At 36.6% G+C, this 19,967-nt stretch overlaps 1 protein-coding gene across 1 annotated transcript in view; it reads left to right on the top strand.

Moving 5' to 3' along the window:
• The window catches only part of CENPE (centromere protein E), a 39,214-nt gene that overhangs the window by 4,650 nt on the left and 14,597 nt on the right, over positions 1–19,967 (top strand). Inside the window, exons 4-25 of the mRNA XM_039702007.1 lie at positions 1,087–1,205; positions 2,285–2,404; positions 3,295–3,376; positions 3,563–3,630; positions 3,711–3,782; positions 5,701–5,752; positions 6,573–6,660; positions 6,840–6,966; positions 7,607–7,726; positions 8,786–8,944; positions 9,295–9,439; positions 10,428–10,522; positions 10,840–10,896; positions 10,977–11,144; positions 12,451–12,525; positions 12,776–12,898; positions 14,746–14,880; positions 15,476–15,653; positions 16,113–16,267; positions 17,711–18,025; positions 19,097–19,411; positions 19,525–19,683. Of these exons, the coding sequence (XP_039557941.1) occupies positions 1,087–1,205; positions 2,285–2,404; positions 3,295–3,376; positions 3,563–3,630; positions 3,711–3,782; positions 5,701–5,752; positions 6,573–6,660; positions 6,840–6,966; positions 7,607–7,726; positions 8,786–8,944; positions 9,295–9,439; positions 10,428–10,522; positions 10,840–10,896; positions 10,977–11,144; positions 12,451–12,525; positions 12,776–12,898; positions 14,746–14,880; positions 15,476–15,653; positions 16,113–16,267; positions 17,711–18,025; positions 19,097–19,411; positions 19,525–19,683 (2,927 nt within the window). The remainder of the gene's footprint in view (positions 1–1,086; positions 1,206–2,284; positions 2,405–3,294; positions 3,377–3,562; positions 3,631–3,710; positions 3,783–5,700; positions 5,753–6,572; positions 6,661–6,839; positions 6,967–7,606; positions 7,727–8,785; positions 8,945–9,294; positions 9,440–10,427; positions 10,523–10,839; positions 10,897–10,976; positions 11,145–12,450; positions 12,526–12,775; positions 12,899–14,745; positions 14,881–15,475; positions 15,654–16,112; positions 16,268–17,710; positions 18,026–19,096; positions 19,412–19,524; positions 19,684–19,967) is intronic.

Raw genomic sequence — 19,967 nt, 5'->3', positions numbered from 1 at the left:
CTAACACGGTGTCTCTTGTAGCGAAAATGCCTCGGGAGATAAAGTGCCCGTGTACTGGAGAAGTGAGAATAATACTGTTTCCGACGTGAGCGGTACCAAAATATTTAGTTACGGTAAGAATGTGAAAGCAATTGCTTTACTTAGATGATTACGCGGAACTTTGCTAGCGTAGTCTTGAACGTGTCGACTGTGGTGAATGCCCTGAGCTTCTTGAAGTGTCCCCCAACCTTCCCAGCTTCCTAATTCCGAAGGGGTGTCATTGGGGCACGCAGGACTTCTGGTGCAGGCAGCACTGGGATGTGCTTCCTGATGGACCTTACTTTCTCTGTTCTGATTCATGCCGTAGTGGCTTTTTTTGATCTGAAATCCAAAGGAGGGCTAGTCCAGAGCATTTGGGGAGAAGGGTGTGGGAGAACACAGTCCCAAAAGTGACTAGTGTGAATGTTGGATCCTCATAACTAACTGGCTCCTTTTGAGTCTTTTCCAACTGATGGACTTGTTAATATGAATGTAGCCACTACAAATAGTTTTCCCAAAATACAGATTCAGTAAAAGCATGCACCAGTCTAGGAGTTTAACAATTAACCTGTCTTGTTAGGCTTACCTTCCTTGTGGATAAATTAGCCAAAATCTTTTAGCATTAAATGGGATGACTGTTTAACTCTGTTCTTAGTGGGTTTTTTTACGTGTCTATCATCTGTGCATTGTGTCTTTCTTGATTTTGTGTTTAATATTTATTTTCAAACTAAATTTTAAAAGCTTACATTAGTGGTGCTACAATAATATTTCTATTGGAATTAACCTGCAAATGATTGCACAAATTTACTGGGTTTGAAGTCAGCAACACTGAATGACAGCTTGTTTTGACTTGCAATAGAGTGGATTCACATGCTTTTTTTTGTTTGTTTTTGTTTTAAGATCGTGTGTTTCACTCAAGTGACAACACTCAGCAGTTGTATGATGGTGTAGCTGTTCCAATTATACAGTCAGCTGTGCGAGGCTATAATGGTAAGCTTTAAAACTGTGTTTAAGTAACTTTTGGAATTTATTTCAGAGATAGTTGGTAAAACTTAACCTTATTTCTAGGCACGATTTTTGCTTACGGACAGACTGCTTCAGGGAAGACTTACACAATGATGGGGAATGAAGATTCCGTGGGCATTATCCCTAAGGCAATTCAGCATGTGTTCAAAATTATTTGTGAGGTGAGCAATTCTATTAAATTGAAGTGATTGAAAAGACTACTATTATTTGTGATGGTTTCATAAAAATTAATTTTAGTATCAAGAGGCTTATGAAGGAAATTAACTTACATTGGACTAAATGCTGCAGTTACTTTGCCAGCCTGGCAAAGATGAGCCAGGCTCATGTTTTGTTTTTAAACAAACAGTTAATGGGACTCTATTAGTTAAAATCAAATCAGAACAAAACTGAGGAGGGTTCTGAGACATGAGGAGTCAAAGAATTAACTTTGAGTAGAGCCTTAACCTTCCAAATATGAAACAAATGAAAACAGGTACTCGCTTGTTAATGTGGTAGATAAGATAATGTGAAGCTTTATGTTTATTCTACTATTTAAAAAAGTCTAAAAAATTAACAGTTAGAGACTTTTTTTTTAGTGGGAAGAATATGATACTATATTTACTTATTTCAGGCTCACAAAAGAATTGCTAATTGCTCAATATTAATAAAAGTAAGGAGAAAGTGTACAATAAAACAGTGATTTCCAAAACATGATTTGCAGAGTGCTTGGTTACCAGTGAAATGAAATGGTCACTGCTCCTTTAAGGAGGTGTAGAGTACCCTTAGAGGGTTTATAGAAGTAACTAAAGGAAAGAAATTTTTTCTGGAGTCCATTGTGCAGCCTTTCTTCACCCCAACATTGTCTACCAAGGAGGCAGGGGAAGAAGCAGCAGCAGCAAAGTAAATCCAAGCAAACAGAGGGAGGACAAGGCATACAGAGAGAAAAGCACCTAAGCAGGAGGAAATTGGAAATGGAAATGGCATTTAAGTAGGAGAATTGTTGTCATGCTACTGTTATGCAGTTATCTTAATTTATAACCTCTTAGAAGTGGTATACCATTAATGCAGCTGGAAAGAGGTGGGATAGAAGAAAAATTATTCTGTATTGTTAGATGCTAATGCACAGCAGGGATGAAGGGAAAGAAATCTGTGGAACGATATCCAAACCTTTATCTCCAATTTAAGAATATTTGTGTTAAAAGATGTCCATCAGTTATTCTGTTATTTGTTTGATTTTTTTTTTTTCCCATTTCAACATTAGATTCCTGAAAGAGAATTCCTGCTACGGGTTTCTTACATGGAAATCTACAATGAAACAATTACTGATTTGCTTTGTGATAATAGGAAAAAGAAGCCTCTGGGAATTCGTGAGGATGTTAATGTAAGTGGATATTTTGTACACGTACTGTATCTTGCTTGGAGTAAAAGAAGTTGGGAAAAAAAATGCTCTGAGAAGCATCCAGTGGGAAACTTCTGGGACAAACAGTGTGATTGTATCTTCAGCATTAGCAGAAGGACACTTGATGTAATTGAATAACAACAGTGACTTTGGGTTTGCTATTGCTAATTCATATTTATAAATCTTTATAAAAGTAGACTTATTCCTCAAGGTTTCCAGGATGACATGTTTTATTTAACTTTGACAGTAAAACCTCAAGAATTGTTTAGTTAAGCTCTATATGTTTCAAGTTTCTGACAGATATACAGAGTTACTTTAATATCATCTTTGTATCATCTAGCAAGTGATGTGCTACTGTGATCATAGAATAACCATAAGCCTAGAACTATTCAGTAAGATGATCGATACAGGAAAAGAAATCTGTGTTTATACTATTTTCAGTTTCTTTACATTAAGTTTTGTAGGAAATAATAAAAATTGGTGGTTTGGGTTTTGGGGTGTTTTTTCCTTTTGGTTCCCCTTAAATGGTCATGGTTTTGGAACATAGGAAGAAGAGAAACTTACCAGTTGTATGACTTTGTCCATGTAAGAGTTACTGAGAAATATACTCCTAAATTCCCTTAGAAAGTGACAAGAAGGATATTTCACACAGCACTTCAGTTTCCTAAAAACTTTCTAAATCTGTTGTTTGATTCTTGTGCCCTTATGCCACAATTTTGGTCAAAGTCTAAACTTTACCCATCCCTTGTGTTTAGCATATAAAGACATTCAGCTGTTGAATAAATATCATAATAATTGCTGGTAATGTTAACTTTATGTGTTGAAGTGTATTTTGGAGTTCAGTAAAATGTATTACCGTGTTTATTCTGTAGAGGAATACGTATGTAGAAGATCTGATTGAAGAAGTAGTGGTTGCCCCAGAACAAGTTATGGAATGGATCAGGAAAGGAGAAAGTAAGTATTTGGACAATGTCAGCTGATAGCTTAAAAAAGTGTTGGTTAATCAGGTATGTGTTGAACCATGGGGTATCCCTTTGGGTTTATGTTCATAAACCAAAGCTTTTCAGTTAGTTTTAAAGTTGTGCTTTTTGTCTGTTTGTCAGATTATGAGCAGAAAATTCTAATATTGTTTTTTGACAGGAAATCGCCATTATGGAGAAACAAAAATGAATGAACACAGCAGCCGTTCTCACACTATCTTCAGAATGGTAACAACTGTTTCACTACTGGGAGTGGTTTTATGTTTTCAAAGTAACAAAAACTTCATTGCACTTCATTGCATTTCTAGATCATTGAAAGCAGAGAACGAAGTGACCCTGCAAATGCAAACTGTGATGGAGCAGTCATGGTTTCCCACTTGGTAAATGTCTATTTATACCTTCTTGGAGTACAGGTTAACTAGAGAATTTGCTGTTACTGCTTGTTTGAGAGACGAATGGTACTTCATAATGACTTACAAGAGTTCTTTGTTGTTAACTCTGACAGATGTTGCTTAAGTATAGAGGGAGACTCCTGTGGCATTATCTAGAGCAGATGTTCCCACCAGAGGGAGTTCTACATGAGAATTACTCATGCTGGATTGGGTAGTGTTATCACCTTCTAGGAGCATAAGGGACTATGTCAGAGTGCTCTTGCATTTTGTTAAATAAATCTTCCCTACAATTGTTTCTGACCACTGACAAGTCCAGTGAAATAACTTGTAAAATGGGTAACCTTAAGACTTATTTCCCTTATCCTCAAATTTAGTTCTTGTTAAAAGAATGTATGGCCTACATCTGCAATGGCCAAAAGATTCATTTTTTTTTCAGAAGTAATCCCACTTAGCATCTCGGGGGTGGATTACTGGTATGTGAAATACCATAAACTGGGGGGAGCACCACTGGACACCTCTAGGGAAATGTTAAGGTTACAGAAGCCTTTTCTACAGCCTTTTCTTGATTCTCAGAAAATGGTCTGAAACAGCTGCAGGAACGGAACCCATGTGAAAATATTTGAGCCTGCTAAAATCTGATGAGCACTCTTACTCAGAATTGGAAATAGCATTAAGTTAATCACATGGATTGTGGAAAGAGCTTTCTGTTTTGGCTTCATGTGAAAAAGCTCTGGGGTCTGAGTGTAAACACTGCTCATGCAGTATCTTGACAAACTAATACCTACTTTTTGTGCTTACCATAACTTAGGGTATCCACTCTTCCTGCACCTGCCTCTGCCCCATTTCGGTTCCAGCTGACTTTAGAATAACCACGAGTAACAGGGGTGAGGGGAGCAGGATTTTGGCCCTCTTGGTCTATTGCTGCTTGGTGGAGTTAGTAAAGGATTTCACTCCTCTGAAGCCAAAATTTAATTAAAGTGAGGGCTACATGCTTGTTATGGGATGCCGTAATGTTGTAGTTGGCTTTTAACCAGGTTCAGAAGTGAGGCTTTTCCTCTAATAGTTAATTTATTTTCCTTATTTTTGGATTCAAGGTGACCCCCATAGCAGGGAGAAATTATTAGGACTCCATTGGTATTGGAAGGCTAATTAATTACTTTATTATACTATGCTATGTTACACTATGTTATACTACCTCTAAATTGAAATTGCACAAGCACTCAACTCCACTGAACAGAATGTTGTGTCTGTCTCCTGACCGACAGCCTGGACATGCACTTGGGCCTGATAGGCCAAGGAAACCAAACACCATCACTTTGGGTAAACAATCTCAAGATTGCATTCTTCTTTAGCACAGCACAAGAGCAGCAAATGAGATAATAATTGTTTTGATCCCCTCTGAGGTTCCTCCCTGTGATTCCCAGAAAATATCCTTGGGAAGTTGTGCCTTGCTTTTCTCTGTCAAGAGAAATGCGGCCACACTTACCTCCACAATGATAGACAAGGAGAGACATACAGCCAGCTTAGGACAGGTTACTAGATCATCTCACCTAGGCTCTTTTCCATGAAAGTTTCCTACAGCTGGATTAGTAGTTAATTAGTAGTTAACACTTCTGTATTGAGAAACTGTTGTTTTTGTGACCGAGGGTAGAGGTTGTTGCACTGCGAGTTTGAAACACTATTTGGGGCGGAATAAGAGTTCATGTCAACTTACTCCATGCCCTTATGTACCTTTGAAAGCATTGTTGTGTGTACTAGCTATGCATTAATTCCAGTAATGATAGACCCTTTACTTTTTTATTTTTTAAGCTTAACTTTATCAGATTCTTAGCAGAGATTTAGAACTACAAGGACTTAAAGTAAATTGCCTCAGAAGTAACCTGTGAAATATTTAATGTGTTTTCAGAACTTGGTAGATCTGGCAGGCAGTGAAAGAGCGAGTCAAACAGGATCTGAAGGTGAGTGTCAAATGAGGCTCCACTGACAATAATTTCTGTTAATTAACCCCTATGAGAAAATATGATAGGAAATTATTTGATCCATGTGCTATTGTGTTATTTACTGTTTATAAATAAGGCCTTTTCCCCTTGGTAGGACAGGATCTCTTCAGGAAAATACTGTAAAGCTGTGAAGTGCAAACAATTAAGTAGTAATATGCCTTTTATAGACTTGCAGGCTCAGCAACAATCCTGCACTGAACTAATACAATGGAGATGGCTCTGTGAAAGATGCACCTGTAATAACAAAATCAAAAGAAGCTTTTTAGGGACTTGTGTGTCAAGGTGAAGAGGGAATAGATGGCTCACTCTTTAGTTCAGAGGAAGCTCAGCTGTTAACAGTGACAGCATGAAGCTGTACAAAAGTGCCTTCATCAGAAAAAAAGTGATCTGAGAGGGACACAAGTAATAGTGTCTTACAAAGAGTATATAACTTAAAAGTTGTATCTAAGATGGGTTTGTTATATGTGTAAATGTGGGCATTTGCAAAATCTAAACAGGAAGCAAAATTGTAGTTCTTATGGCCTCAGGTGCTTACTATGTAAAGGTTCTAAATGTTTATTTTTGGCTACTGTTTTATTTCAAAGCATTTTGGCTATCATAAAGGATTGGGTACTGCCTGCTGATGGGTCAGTAGTGCATTGTGGCACTTAAGGTTTAACTCTTGGTTAATAAATCCCTCTTGACTGAGCATAACATAACACAAAACTTGACAGGTTGAAAATGTATCTTAATATTGTTTTAAATTAAAAATAATAACAATAAAATGTGTGGTACCTAGGTGTTCGACTGAAAGAAGGCTGTAATATAAATCGGAGCTTGTTCATTCTGGGTCAAGTTATCAAAAAACTTTGTGATGACCCTTCTGGGTAAGCAACTGTTTGTACACCTGTTATAAGATAGCACTGCTAAACTAAGAAATTAAAATCCTTTCTTTATAATCTTATGTAGTAGCTGTTTGACATAACCTGTTACCTCTAGAAAAGGTATTTACCATGTTAATGCAGAAATCTGACATTTTTTGTTGTTGTTGCTTCTTTTTTATTAGCTTCATAAATTACAGAGACAGCAAGCTGACTCGAATTCTGAAGAACTCCCTTGGAGGAAATGCTAAAACAGTTATTATTTGTACAATTACTCCTGTTTCTTTTGATGAGACACTCAGCACTCTTCAGGTAAAGCTTCTCACCTCTTCTCCAGCACTAGTTATTGTAGACAGGTTTGAGGGGTGAAAATGTAATCTGCTGGATCTTTAATGACTTGGATCTTCTGAAGGGCTTCTGTAAACTCAGAATTTGAAACATTTTTTTGTACACACCATCTTTTCCCAATTATCTTGTGCTAGATTGTCCACCTAGAGCTTTTTGGAAGTTGGAACAAAGCTGTGCAGGCAGGAGATAACCACTCTTATCTCATTTGCCTTTTCCAAACCTAGTTAGAGAAGTCTTTGCTAGCACAAGGTGTTAGACACTACAGGAATTGAACTGTTAACAAACAGTATATATTCTTTAGGTAGGATTGTCTCCCTTTTTGATGATCTTTTGAGCTTTTATTAAAGAAAAGATAACTTGGGATACTCTTAGTTAAATGTTATGCTTCATGTTTTAGGTATTAATATCAAGAAAGGAAAACTTCACCTTTTGCAAGCTTAGAATACATTAAAAATAAGCTAGTTAAAATATTTGTGTCCTCCTATATGTTGCTCTTTATCTAATAAACTCTCCCTTTAATTCTGTTGGGAAATATGGGACGAAATAAGTAGTATTTTTACATATTTGTTCCTCAACTATTACCCATGAAAGACTGTTCTTCCAGTTTGCCAATACAGCCAAAGGAATGAAGAATACACCAAAAGTCAATGAAGTTCTTGATGATGATGCACTGCTGAAGAGATACCGCAAAGAAATTCTGGATTTGAAAAAGCAGCTGGAGGAAGTATGTAATAAACTCAAATAAATCAATCCTCAGTACTGATATCTATTTGGAGACCAGCTGTCTTAAACCAAAAGCAGTTAAATTTGGAGGGGTAGCTGAATTTTTTTAAGTGGTATTTGCCATTTTTATTGAGAGAATATAAATTGAGTAGGAGATGAATAGTCTAGAACAACTAATGATAGCATCTCTGTGTGCAGGCTAAGGTTGAATGAGACTAGTTAGTAGGTTAAGAAATAGAAATTTGTGATGCCTTATAGCGTACTTTAACTGATCCAAAAAAAATCATAACAAATCATACAAGTAATGACCAAAACAAACCATATAACTAATGAATCTAAGAAGCGATTGAATGTCTCTTAAAGATCCCAACTTCATATTATTTCCTCCCTTACTGATGGCTGACTTCAGTTTGAGTTGCAGGAAGCTGCAACTGCCTGAATACCACTGGCAAAATTTGGGTCATCTATAGGTGGAAGTTGCATTTAGAAAATGAACAATAGTAACTTCTCACCAAACAATGTGGTCTCTGGTGTTTTTCCTTCTCTAAAAATCTCTGGAGCGGTGGAAGAATCTTGCAAGTCCTGTTAGACCACATCTAATAAAACGTAAAGCGCAGGAAAATAACAATGATGAACTTACTGTTCTAGTGCATCAAATCAAAGAATGCACATTTTTTTTTGCAAATTATAAATATCATTAGAGAATTTTTAGAAAAATTATTTTTTCTTTTTAATGATAATGCATTTGCAACGTGAACTTGGGAGTATGTTTTGTGTCTTCTGTGATTACAGGTAGTGAGTTATGTTTGGGAGAATGCTCTTTTTATATGTAGAAAAATCTGGGACTGTATTGTTTCTGGGAGTTTTGACCACTTTTAAATACTAAGTCTGCAGTCAAAATGTAGACTAAACTGTCAGTTTCCTTCTTAAGGATTAAAGATTTCTCTTCCAGACTTAAAGGAGTATATGTATGTAGTTATTTTTAAGTATCAGTAATTGTGTATCTTCTGTAGGAGTGGTTTCTGCTCTTAAAATGTCAGTGTGATTATTCTCTTGGAAGGTGTCTTCAAAAACTCAGATTCACGCAATGGAAAAGGATCAGCTGGCCCAGCTGTTGGAAGAAAAAAATTCCCTTCAAAAAGTACAGGAGGACAGGATACGAAACTTAACTGAGATGCTGGTGACTTCTGCTTCCTTTGCCTCAAAACAGAATGTTAAAGTAAGCACCTGTTCAGATCTTACCTGCTAACTCTGAAATATTTTGCAAAAGGTAACATTACATACATAGGTCTATATTGATAATGAAGAGCAAGTATGATGGGCAATTTTCACTCTTTTTTCATATTTTTAAAGGGCTAACTTATAAATTAACTGCTATCAATTCAATGTTGCCTTGTGGTGAACAGACTGCAAGGACTTTTTTGCTTTCCAACTAATTTTGGGGAAACTGCAAGCTACTGTCTAGTTAACTGGTGATACACGTACTGATACAGAACTAGCTTGAGGCAACATTTACTCTCTGCCTAGTGGTTTGGTGTTATCACTTTTTCTGTAAATACTTTTTTAAAGGCCAAGAGAAAAAGAAGAGTTACTTGGGCTCCTGGTAAAATAAACCAGGCAAATGTGAGCTTTTTTGAAGACTTTGAAAATGTAATGCCGACTGAAACAAAAAAAATGAAGTTGTCTCTGCCAGCAATACCAGATGTGGAGGATTGTAAGTAACTAGATGGTCTTTGAGGTCCTTTCCAACCCAGACCATTCTATTTCATTTTCTGTGAAATTCCAATAAATAACTTTGCAAGCACTGTATTACATTTCCCAAAGGGAATAAGTTGATCCTTTGATAGCACAAATTGAAAAACAAATTAACAAGACTCCAAGGGTTGATGTTCACATTTTTCAATGAAAAGTGCTTCTACTACCCCACCTTCCCTTGATATTGAGCTTTCAATTCTTTAAACCAAAGGGGAGAGCTGTAAGGTAAATGGCAGGTTCTATGAACACTTGCCATGCAGCCTACCCACACACCCTAGTTTTTTGGGAAAGTGTTCTTTAACACAGACTGTCCGTATCAACCCACATTATTTCACCAAAAAATGCAGAGGTGTGTGTGTAAAATCCCCAAATCCTCAACAAGAATAGAAAGTCCTTACTCAAAGATAAGATTGAGATAGAAAAATTCAAGGATTCATAAGGAGTGAACTGAAAGTTGGAAAATAAATTTTCTAAGAAAATTGAACTGAAGACAAGAGAACAGTTTAGCAGTATTGTTGCTGAATTACATCTTACATCCTTATTACCTCTCCTGTCAAACATGTATTTGCTTGTAAGTGGATTGTTCTGGGCTTTTTTTTTTTCTGTATGGGGGTGGGTGCTTTTTTTCCTTTCGTCTTGCAGGTTACTGTTGAGTGATTCTTTCCTTGACACTCAAACTTCTCCTAGTCTGTACTTAAGCATATATTCTGCATTTGATTTAGGCTTCATAAACTTGTGATAAGATGGTCAACATAACTATAGGGATTGGACTTCAGTGGTGTTCCCTTTCATAACAGAAAATCATGAGAGTCAGAAGTCTTACTCAGTGTGCTGTGTTTTTGCCATCGAATGATTATTTCTAATGTGGTAAAATTATTTTATGAGAGAATATTTGATACTCACTTTAAAATCTATTGGTACTTTTGTTAATACACCTTTCTTTTCAGCTGCCTTAGAGAATTTTGGGTATGACAGCCATTGCCGGATGGTTCCTGATCAAATTTCAGAAGCAGAATGGGTTGCTGGTCCCAGCATGAATTGGGTAACATCATAATCTGTTTTGACTTTCTGATACTGCACATATGCATGACATGCTTCTCAGTAAGATCAGCCTTACTCTTCTGTAGAACACCAGTGTTCTGTGTCTGTAGAATTAAATTGAAACTGGTTAGAAAGTCTCTTGGACATCTCTGTGAAGCTGTGGTATGGTTCTGTGCTTCTGTGGGTTTGTGGCAAATGATCCAGTCAACTCTGGTCTTTAAACAGGATTAGCTGTGTGAAAAGACAAGCAACAAGGAATATAATACTCCACTTACTTGATCTTGTAGATCTGCTAACTGAGAGTGTTTCTTTTTCTAGATCCAGGAAGACTTTGAAGAATCTGTGCAACTCTGTGAAGCATTAGCACTAGAAAAGGTAGGTCTATTCTGAATTTTCTAGAAATAAGGCTGACATTGCAGCAACAGCTTCTAAAGTTTCTTGTGCTACTTCTTCAGGATATTGCTGTAAATGAGGTCAACGTCCTGCAAGCTAACTTTGATAACCTAGTGCTGGAAAATGGGCAGTTGAAATCAGAAATAAATGAACTGAAAGAGAAACTGAAGGAAAAAACAGAAATCGATGAATTTGAAGCACTGGAAAAGCAAACACAAAAAGATCATGAGGTAAGCTGCATTGAAATAGATGAATTCTCTATGTTTAAGTGCTTTCTGGAGTTTATTCAGTCCACATAGCATTGAACGTTGATTCACAAACAGTAACTTGAGGTCTTGAGACGGGGATGTATTGTTCCGTTTCTTTCCTGATTGCTTTTCTGGACATTACTTGTGCACATTAGTCTGTCTAATCTTCTGATCATGACACTAATGTTGAAGTTTTTTACATCCTTTTGCGTTTTTATTTCAGGTTGCAATTTAACAATGTCACTGCTTATTTGTATTGTGTCCCCTACAGTGATTTCTGGATCTTAAAGAAATTTGCTCTATGAAGTATTACCATTTAGCTTGTATTTAATATTCTTTTTAGAAGACCCTTTGTATGCTAGACTGAATGTGCTATCTCTCTTAGCTAATGTTTAATAAATCCTACATTAGTTTTCCCTGCAAAGTTTTTGGGTATCTAATAACAGATGTAATGTCTAAAGTAGCTTCCATTGCAAGAATTGCTTTTTTAATTATTTGCTTTCAGATGTCTGAAGACAGTCCATAAAATGTAAGTATTTATTGATACCCATGTAGTAGATTACTTAGAGCAATACTGAAAGGTCACATACTTCACCAAATAAATTAATTAAATATATCCGTTTATACAGGTAAACTACATAGGAATACTCATAGGATGGTGCTTGTTTTAAAGCTTTTAACTAATATTAAATTTGCAGATTGCATTTTCTTACCTTTGCTTGTGACTATACATGAGTACTTGTAGATGAGTGCTTATTGTAAAACTTTGCTAACAAAGACCAAGAGAAAGTAAAGGAAAAAGCTCCTATCTGGTCTTCTACTTATGATTTCTTTCAGACAATGTCACTGAATGTGTTCATGGCTTGTTTTACTTCCATTTTGGCACCTTCTCATTCCTGTCAGTGAATAGATTAAATCATAAATATCTGCGCTGTGTCATAAAAAGCTGCTTAACGTGACTGGAATTTGAAGTATCGTACCTGTACAATTTCTGCATTAATTGCTTTGATCACATTGCTCTTGCTTGTCAAACTATTGCAGATTAAATTGTACTTGAATCCTTCTTAGTTACTGGGGAGCTAAAACAGAGCTTTGCATCTCACATGTCCATTTTGAATGAATATGTAGCGTCTTGCTTTGTAGCAGTTTGAGTAAATGTGTGAGTATATTCTAATAAAAAAGAAAACACAAGATAGACCTGGCTTGTTTTCATGGTGTTGGCAACTAAAACTACTGGTGTGGGTGCTTTCTAACATCCTCTGCAATTTTGCTTTAATTTCCTCCACAGATTGAACTAATGCAGGAAATTACCAGCTTAAAGAATCTAATTTCAAATGCTGAAGTGTACAGTGAGGAACTTGAGGTGAGCCTATCAATGAATTCACAGGTAGTAAGACTTGTATGAAATGCGCTTGGTTTGTTTAGCTTGAAATACCATATCTGCTGAGGACAATAAGTGGGCATCATTGTGCTCAGGTTAATCTTATCAGCTATGAGGAGGATATGTCTAAGAACCATGAATGCTTTCTGTGTAGGTTTTGATAAATTCTGACCTGAAAAACCAAACTGAACACTCAAATCTTCTTTCCCCCTTTTTCCCCTCCAACTTTTAGGCAGAAATAAATTCCAAACTGGAACAGCTGAAAGAGAAAGAGAACAAAATAAAAATGTTACAGAATCGTGTGGAAGAACTACAAAAAGCAGAAGTGGAAAAAAAGGAGACATCTTTTGCACTGGTAAACTTGAGTTTTCTAATGGGTTGAGAGATTACTTTGTTTTTCTGAGCTGGATTAATTTAGGTATAGCTTTGGTATGATGAACATCTGCTTCCCTACAGGTCTTGGGAAATTTAGTTTTACAAAGTTTAAAATGTTAATTACTACAAATCATACAGCAGTACTCTGGGGAAGTCAAGCTATGAGAAATTCTGCTGTTTATCCCATCTCTCAAACAACTGCTACTCTTTCTCTTAAAGTAAACTTACTGAGTTTTCTAAGCCTGCATTTATATTTTAAACATATTAAAACGAACACATTTACTTTATTGTTTTTTGCTTCTTTGAGTGTTGTCTTTTTCAGGGAGATTGTGATAAACTAACTGAAGAAATTCAGCAGCTGAATAAGTCCCTCTTAGACAGTGAAGCCATAGCCTTGGATGCCAAAAAGGAATCTGCTTTTCTCAGAAGTGAAAATTTGGTTTGCAGATTGCATTTTCTTACCTTTGCTTGTGACTATACATGAGTACTTGTAGATGAGTGCTTATTGTAAAACTTTGCTAACAAAGACCAAGAGAAAGTAAAGGAAAAAGCTCCTATCTGGTCTTCTACTTATGATTTCTTTCAGACAATGTCACTGAATGTGTTCATGGCTTGTTTTACTTCCATTTTGGCACCTTCTCATTCCTGTCAGTGAATAGATTAAATCATAAATATCTGCGCTGTGTCATAAAAAGCTGCTTAACGTGACTGGAATTTGAAGTATCGTACCTGTACAATTTCTGCATTAATTGCTTTGATCACATTGCTCTTGCTTGTCAAACTATTGCAGATTAAATTGTACTTGAATCCTTCTTAGTTACTGGGGAGCTAAAACAGAGCTTTGCATCTCACATGTCCATTTTGAATGAATATGTAGCGTCTTGCTTTGTAGCAGTTTGAGTAAATGTGTGAGTATATTCTAATAAAAAAGAAAACACAAGATAGACCTGGCTTGTTTTCATGGTGTTGGCAACTAAAACTACTGGTGTGGGTGCTTTCTAACATCCTCTGCAATTTTGCTTTAATTTCCTCCACAGATTGAACTAATGCAGGAAATTACCAGCTTAAAGAATCTAATTTCAAATGCTGAAGTGTACAGTGAGGAACTTGAGGTGAGCCTATCAATGAATTCACAGGTAGTAAGACTTGTATGAAATGCGCTTGGTTTGTTTAGCTTGAAATACCATATCTGCTGAGGACAATAAGTGGGCATCATTGTGCTCAGGTTAATCTTATCAGCTATGAGGAGGATATGTCTAAGAACCATGAATGCTTTCTGTGTAGGTTTTGATAAATTCTGACCTGAAAAACCAAACTGAACACTCAAATCTTCTTTCCCCCTTTTTCCCCTCCAACTTTTAGGCAGAAATAAATTCCAAACTGGAACAGCTGAAAGAGAAAGAGAACAAAATAAAAATGTTACAGAATCGTGTGGAAGAACTACAAAAAGCAGAAGTGGAAAAAAAGGAGACATCTTTTGCACTGGTAAACTTGAGTTTTCTAATGGGTTGAGAGATTACTTTGTTTTTCTGAGCTGGATTAATTTAGGTATAGCTTTGGTATGATGAACATCTGCTTCCCTACAGGTCTTGGGAAATTTAGTTTTACAAAGTTTAAAATGTTAATTACTACAAATCATACAGCAGTACTCTGGGGAAGTCAAGCTATGAGAAATTCTGCTGTTTATCCCATCTCTCAAACAACTGCTACTCTTTCTCTTAAAGTAAACTTACTGAGTTTTCTAAGCCTGCATTTATATTTTAAACATATTAAAACGAACACATTTACTTTATTGTTTTTTGCTTCTTTGAGTGTTGTCTTTTTCAGGGAGATTGTGATAAACTAACTGAAGAAATTCAGCAGCTGAATAAGTCCCTCTTAGACAGTGAAGCCATAGCCTTGGATGCCAAAAAGGAATCTGCTTTTCTCAGAAGTGAAAATTTGGAGTTGAAGGAAAAGATGGCAAGTACTTGTTGAACTGCATTTATAGCTGCACCTAATGCTATAAAGGGCCTGTCTGCTTCCAGGCTTATGAAGAAGGCCAGCAGTGTGGTGGAACACTCATCATTAGCTTTCTCCAAATACTCTAAGTAATACTTTTATTATGCAATTTGTAGAAAATGGGTGTTCAGGAAAGAGATAAAACGAAAGTAAAGGCTTTTTCCATAGGAGTGGGTGTTTAGGTTTACCAGGAGGGAGAGAAAGAGATCAAAGAAGCAGTCTTTAGTGCATTATTAGGACATAAGACTTCAGACCTAATTTTATCAGAGAACAAAGGAGAATAAGAGATGTGGATTCAGAAGTGGGATGGAGCTTACTTTGAGCTTTCAAAGAATAAAGACAAAATAGTAGCAGCAGTTATGGCCCTGAACTCTAAGGCATGTTTTGTTAGAGGACTGACAGGAATGCATTTAAGTTGTGCCTTATTCTGCCATATTTATCAAGGTCAAAGCTGGTCAGAGTGACAGCAGAAAATGTACCAGATGCATTATTTAAGTGTCAAGTACATAGACTTTTACTCTGTGTGTGACTTGCATGTTGTATTGTTTTCCTGAAGAATGAACTCTTAAATAACCACAACCAAATGCAAAAGGATGTCCAGTTATATCAAAGCCAAATAGAAGCGGGAAAAGCCAGTTACCGAAAAATGCAAGCTGACTTGCAGAGAGAGCTGCAGTCTTTATTTCAAGAAAACACAAGACTAACTTCACTGATGGAGGGTAAAGTTCCAAAAGGTACTGTTCCAGCTGCCTTTTCCCTACTCCTTCTGTCCTCCTTTTTCCCTGTAATAGGGGAGGATAGCCAAGGCTTTGGCTCTTGTCTTCCTCCCTATATGGAGACTCTGGTCAGTATAAAGCAACCAGAGTATCTGGTATTCCTGGCATGGAGTAACTACTTGAGCACTTCCTTGAACATTCTGGAAAATTGCAGCTAGCAAAATATTTTGCATTTTGCACAGTCAAGTTAATGAAGATTGTTGGAGAGGACCTAAAAAAAACTGGATATCAACCTAAGCAGTGCTGACAGAATTCAGACCAAGAGCTTAGTCTTTTAATTGTTGGCAACAGTAAAATGTACTTTTTGGGAATTACAAAAATATGACATCCAGAATGTATTATAAATCTTCTGCTTAATTTACAATATGTTTTTTTTTCCTCTAGCATTTGTTAAATAGTTTAAACTTCATTTTCTAGATTTGCTTTCTCATGTGGAGCTGGAAAAAAAGGCAGCTGACTTAAAAGGAGAACTAGAAAATGCTTTGAAAGAGAATGCATTTCTACAGAAACAAGTAAATGAGCTATCAGAATTGCAATCTCTACCAAATACTGTTGAGATGCAAAAGAAAGAGGTAAAAAAAAAATCTAACCTTTTTTCTTGGTTTTGTATTGTACTTCACTGGTAATGTACTAATGAAGGCCTATTGGATATGAAGCTTTAAAGCCAATTTAAAGGCTTTTAAATAGGTCAGCCTGAGATTTTACAGTTAAGTTTGTTAAATTGTTGCTTCTCAGATATTTAATATTTGTACCTAGGAATAAGTTTGTTTAGATGAATATGTTTAGTCACTGACTACTATAATTACGTGTTGTTTTCTAGTCCAGCCCTTGCAAGTCTATTTGCTGTGGTCACCACTGACTACTGAATGTATAAATATAATGGGGTTTGATCCTGGGCACTACTTTAGAACTGACTTTTTTGTGTAACTGAGCAAAGAGAAAATCTCAAGATCTCTTAGCAGAAATCTGCTTGAGAAGTTAGAGATTTACCTTGCAAATTCCAGAAAAGTTGTTAGGAATCCTTATTTCCTGGCAGGTAAGGGGTTAGTAGACTAAGTATGCTGTAAATGTTTTAAAGGGTTTCTTTGCAAATACTTGCTAGCTTTCTTTGTTCTAAGAACCACTTGCTACTAAGTATGTGCAGTAAAAATTATTCAGGGCAAGTAATCTATGAACTCATTAATGCTTTGCAAAAAGTTCCTCCAAGGGTGTACTTCCACTAATTGACAAAATGTAATTAAATATTAACAACTTAATCTCTGTATTGATGCCTTAAGTTTTTAGCTTCCATATTTTTCAGATTCTGTACTGCATTAGTGCATAACTCTGAAGTCTAGATGAAATACTAGTTAGCTTTCTTCACATTTTGGTTGGACTGAACAGTGCTCCTGGGCCTGGGAACCAAGGTCACACCATTTGCCTCAGGCCCTGGAAAATATAAAAAAGTGAATCAGGAAGTTGGGGGGGGAGCAAACTGGGGGAATGTGACTTTTACCTGAAGCTATAGTTGGACAATTAACCTCTGATATGCAAAGAGACCAAACTTTTGTGTGTCTGAGAAAACATGTGACTGTTGTCCATCTTAGGTGTAGCCTCTGCCAGGCTTTTGCACTGCCCAAGGGGTATCCTTTGAAGGCCTTTAATAAATACCTACTTTATTCTCTAACTCTGTCTTGCCTCTGGTCTAGGTAGCCAGTCCAAGGGATCAGTATTATGAAGAAAGTATTGATAAATGTAAAAATTCAGTTTAGGAGTCCAGTCTTAGTTCAAACATAGGAAGTAGGAAGTATTGAAGAACATCTAAAGAGTTAGAAGAGATTTTGGAACTTGAGAATCCTTCTCTTTTAAAGGTTCTTTGCTAGACAGTTCCCTCCCAACAGAGCAAAACCCAATGTATTGTGTATGTTTGCCTGTGCTTCATTTCCTATATCTTCACATGTACCTGTTTATGATATAGTTCTGACAAATACTGATTTAGAAAGCACTATATATTAATATTGTTTTTCTGCTGGCAGATTCTTGAAAAATGTGAGGAGTTACACTTATTAAAATTGGAAAATGAAAAGCTGCTTTCTGAAGTAACTGATAATGAATTGAGACTTAAGCATATGTCTGAAGAAATTGAAAAATCAAAAGACAATCTCACAGATGTACAACTGAAATACACAAAGTCTGATGAGCAATATGTAGCACTTAAACAGCTCCATGAAGAAATAGAACAAAAATACAGAGCTGCATCAGAAACCAATGAACAAATGAAGCTCCAAATAGAATGCCTATCTAAAGAAGCACAAGAGTCTAAAACAATTTTGGATGAAATTAAATTAGAGGTCAGTGTCAGCTTGCTCCTTTTTATTTATGAGACTTGAAGAACAGTGTTGAGAGCTTTGTAACAAGCTGGCTCCGAGCTAAAGCTCACAGTGAGATTAATTTGACCAAGATAAGGGATGAAGGGAGTTGCTATCCCAATTAAACTGTATCCTTGGCCCACGGATGAAGTAATGCACAAACACAGGTGGTGGAGCAAATAGCCTGGGAAAGTGGAATAGTTATACTAAAAACAGCACGTAGTTAGCTGATAGCTAGTTAGCCAATGGTGAGCTGGGATTTTGCACTATGCATGAGCTAATTAAAAGGTGTATAATAATCGGTGATTCGGGAATAAAGACGAGACTTGTCGATCATCATATGGTGAGCAAGTCTTCCTTCTCCATCAGAACAGTTTTGATGTGTATGTTTTAGTAAGACTTTCTCTGCTAAGGAGCCATCACAAGAAGGTTCCATAAACAAATGCTTATTTATTGTGGGCAAGAGTATAAGCAGTGACTTACAGAGAAATTATGACCTTGCTAGCTAGCATCTTTCTTCCTTTCTAAGCTCATAAAAGAATCAGAGAATATTTACATGGAGATCTGCATTACAATGACAGTGTCTGTCCTTTTCCTTTGCAAGGGAGATTGTGATAAACTAACTGAAGAAATTCAGCAGCTGAATAAGTCCCTCTTAGACAGTGAAGCCATAGCCTTGGATGCCAAAAAGGAATCTGCTTTTCTCAGAAGTGAAAATTTGGAGTTGAAGGAAAAGATGGCAAGTACTTGTTGAACTGCATTTATAGCTGCACCTAATGCTATAAAGGGCCTGTCTGCTTCCAGGCTTATGAAGAAGGCCAGCAGTGTGGTGGAACACTCATCATTAGCTTTCTCCAAATACTCTAAGTAATACTTTTATTATGCAATTTGTAGAAAATGGGTGTTCAGGAAAGAGATAAAACGAAAGTAAAGGCTTTTTCCATAGGAGTGGGTGTTTAGGTTTACCAGGAGGGAGAGAAAGAGATCAAAGAAGCAGTCTTTAGTGCATTATTAGGACATAAGACTTCAGACTTAATTTTATCAGTACTAAAGCTCTCTAGCAAAACGAAAGAACTGGAAGAGAGAGAAGCAGAGCAAAATCAACTTCTTGAGCTAAGAGAAAATCTTGTTCAGACTCAGCAGAAGTTAAATGAACTGGAGCAATTAAAAGAGGAGGAAGAAAGGCTTAGTGAAGTGAGACCGGAGGCCAAAGATTTGGAGATCCAGGCAGTCTTGCAGCAGCTTACAGAATGTCGGGAAGAAATAAAAACTCTAACCCAGGAAAGAGATGACCTGAAACAAAAAGGGGAGTTTCTCCAAGCTGAGACTGAGCAACTCAGAGAGGATATAAAGGACACGGTTTCAATGGTAGGAGAATATAGGAGTAGGCGTTTGCATGGCTGTTTTTAATCAAGGAATGCTTACTAATATTACAAAATACATGTGTTTTCTTTGTGGATTTTCTCTCTTGTGTTCTAAAGAACATCGTGGCACAGGAAGATCTGAGAAATACACAAAACTCTCTGAAGGAATCCCAGAAAACTGTCAAGAAGTTGGAAAAAAGTATTTCTGAAAAAGAATCTCAGATTTTGAGTGTTGAAGAGGCACTAGGGAAAACCATTAAAGAACTCCAAATACGGGTAAAACCTTATGCAGTAATTAAAACAAGCCCACTTAATATGCTTGTAATCTATTCTGCATGTCCTTAAAAATTTTCTAGGCTCTTGATAGCAAGTGGGCAGGAAAAGAGTACTGCCTAATCCAAATCTTGACCAGCAGCTGCTGCTGTTTCTGTAGCTTCAAGATGTAATCTAGAGTCTAATAAACCTTTGCTTAACTTGTGTGCCCCATGGTTGTGGATTTGAGTGGTGGTATTGGATGGGAAATGGAAAAGGAGATGAGGGTTACTTAAGTGTAGAAATGA

The sequence above is a fragment of the Passer montanus genome, unplaced genomic scaffold (assembly GCF_014805655.1).
Source record: "Passer montanus isolate IOZ18808 unplaced genomic scaffold, ASM1480565v1 scaffold151, whole genome shotgun sequence".
NCBI lineage: Eukaryota > Metazoa > Chordata > Aves > Passeriformes > Passeridae > Passer > Passer montanus.
Note: the sequence above shows the minus strand (reverse complement) of the source record. Positions and strands in the feature narration are given on the sequence as shown.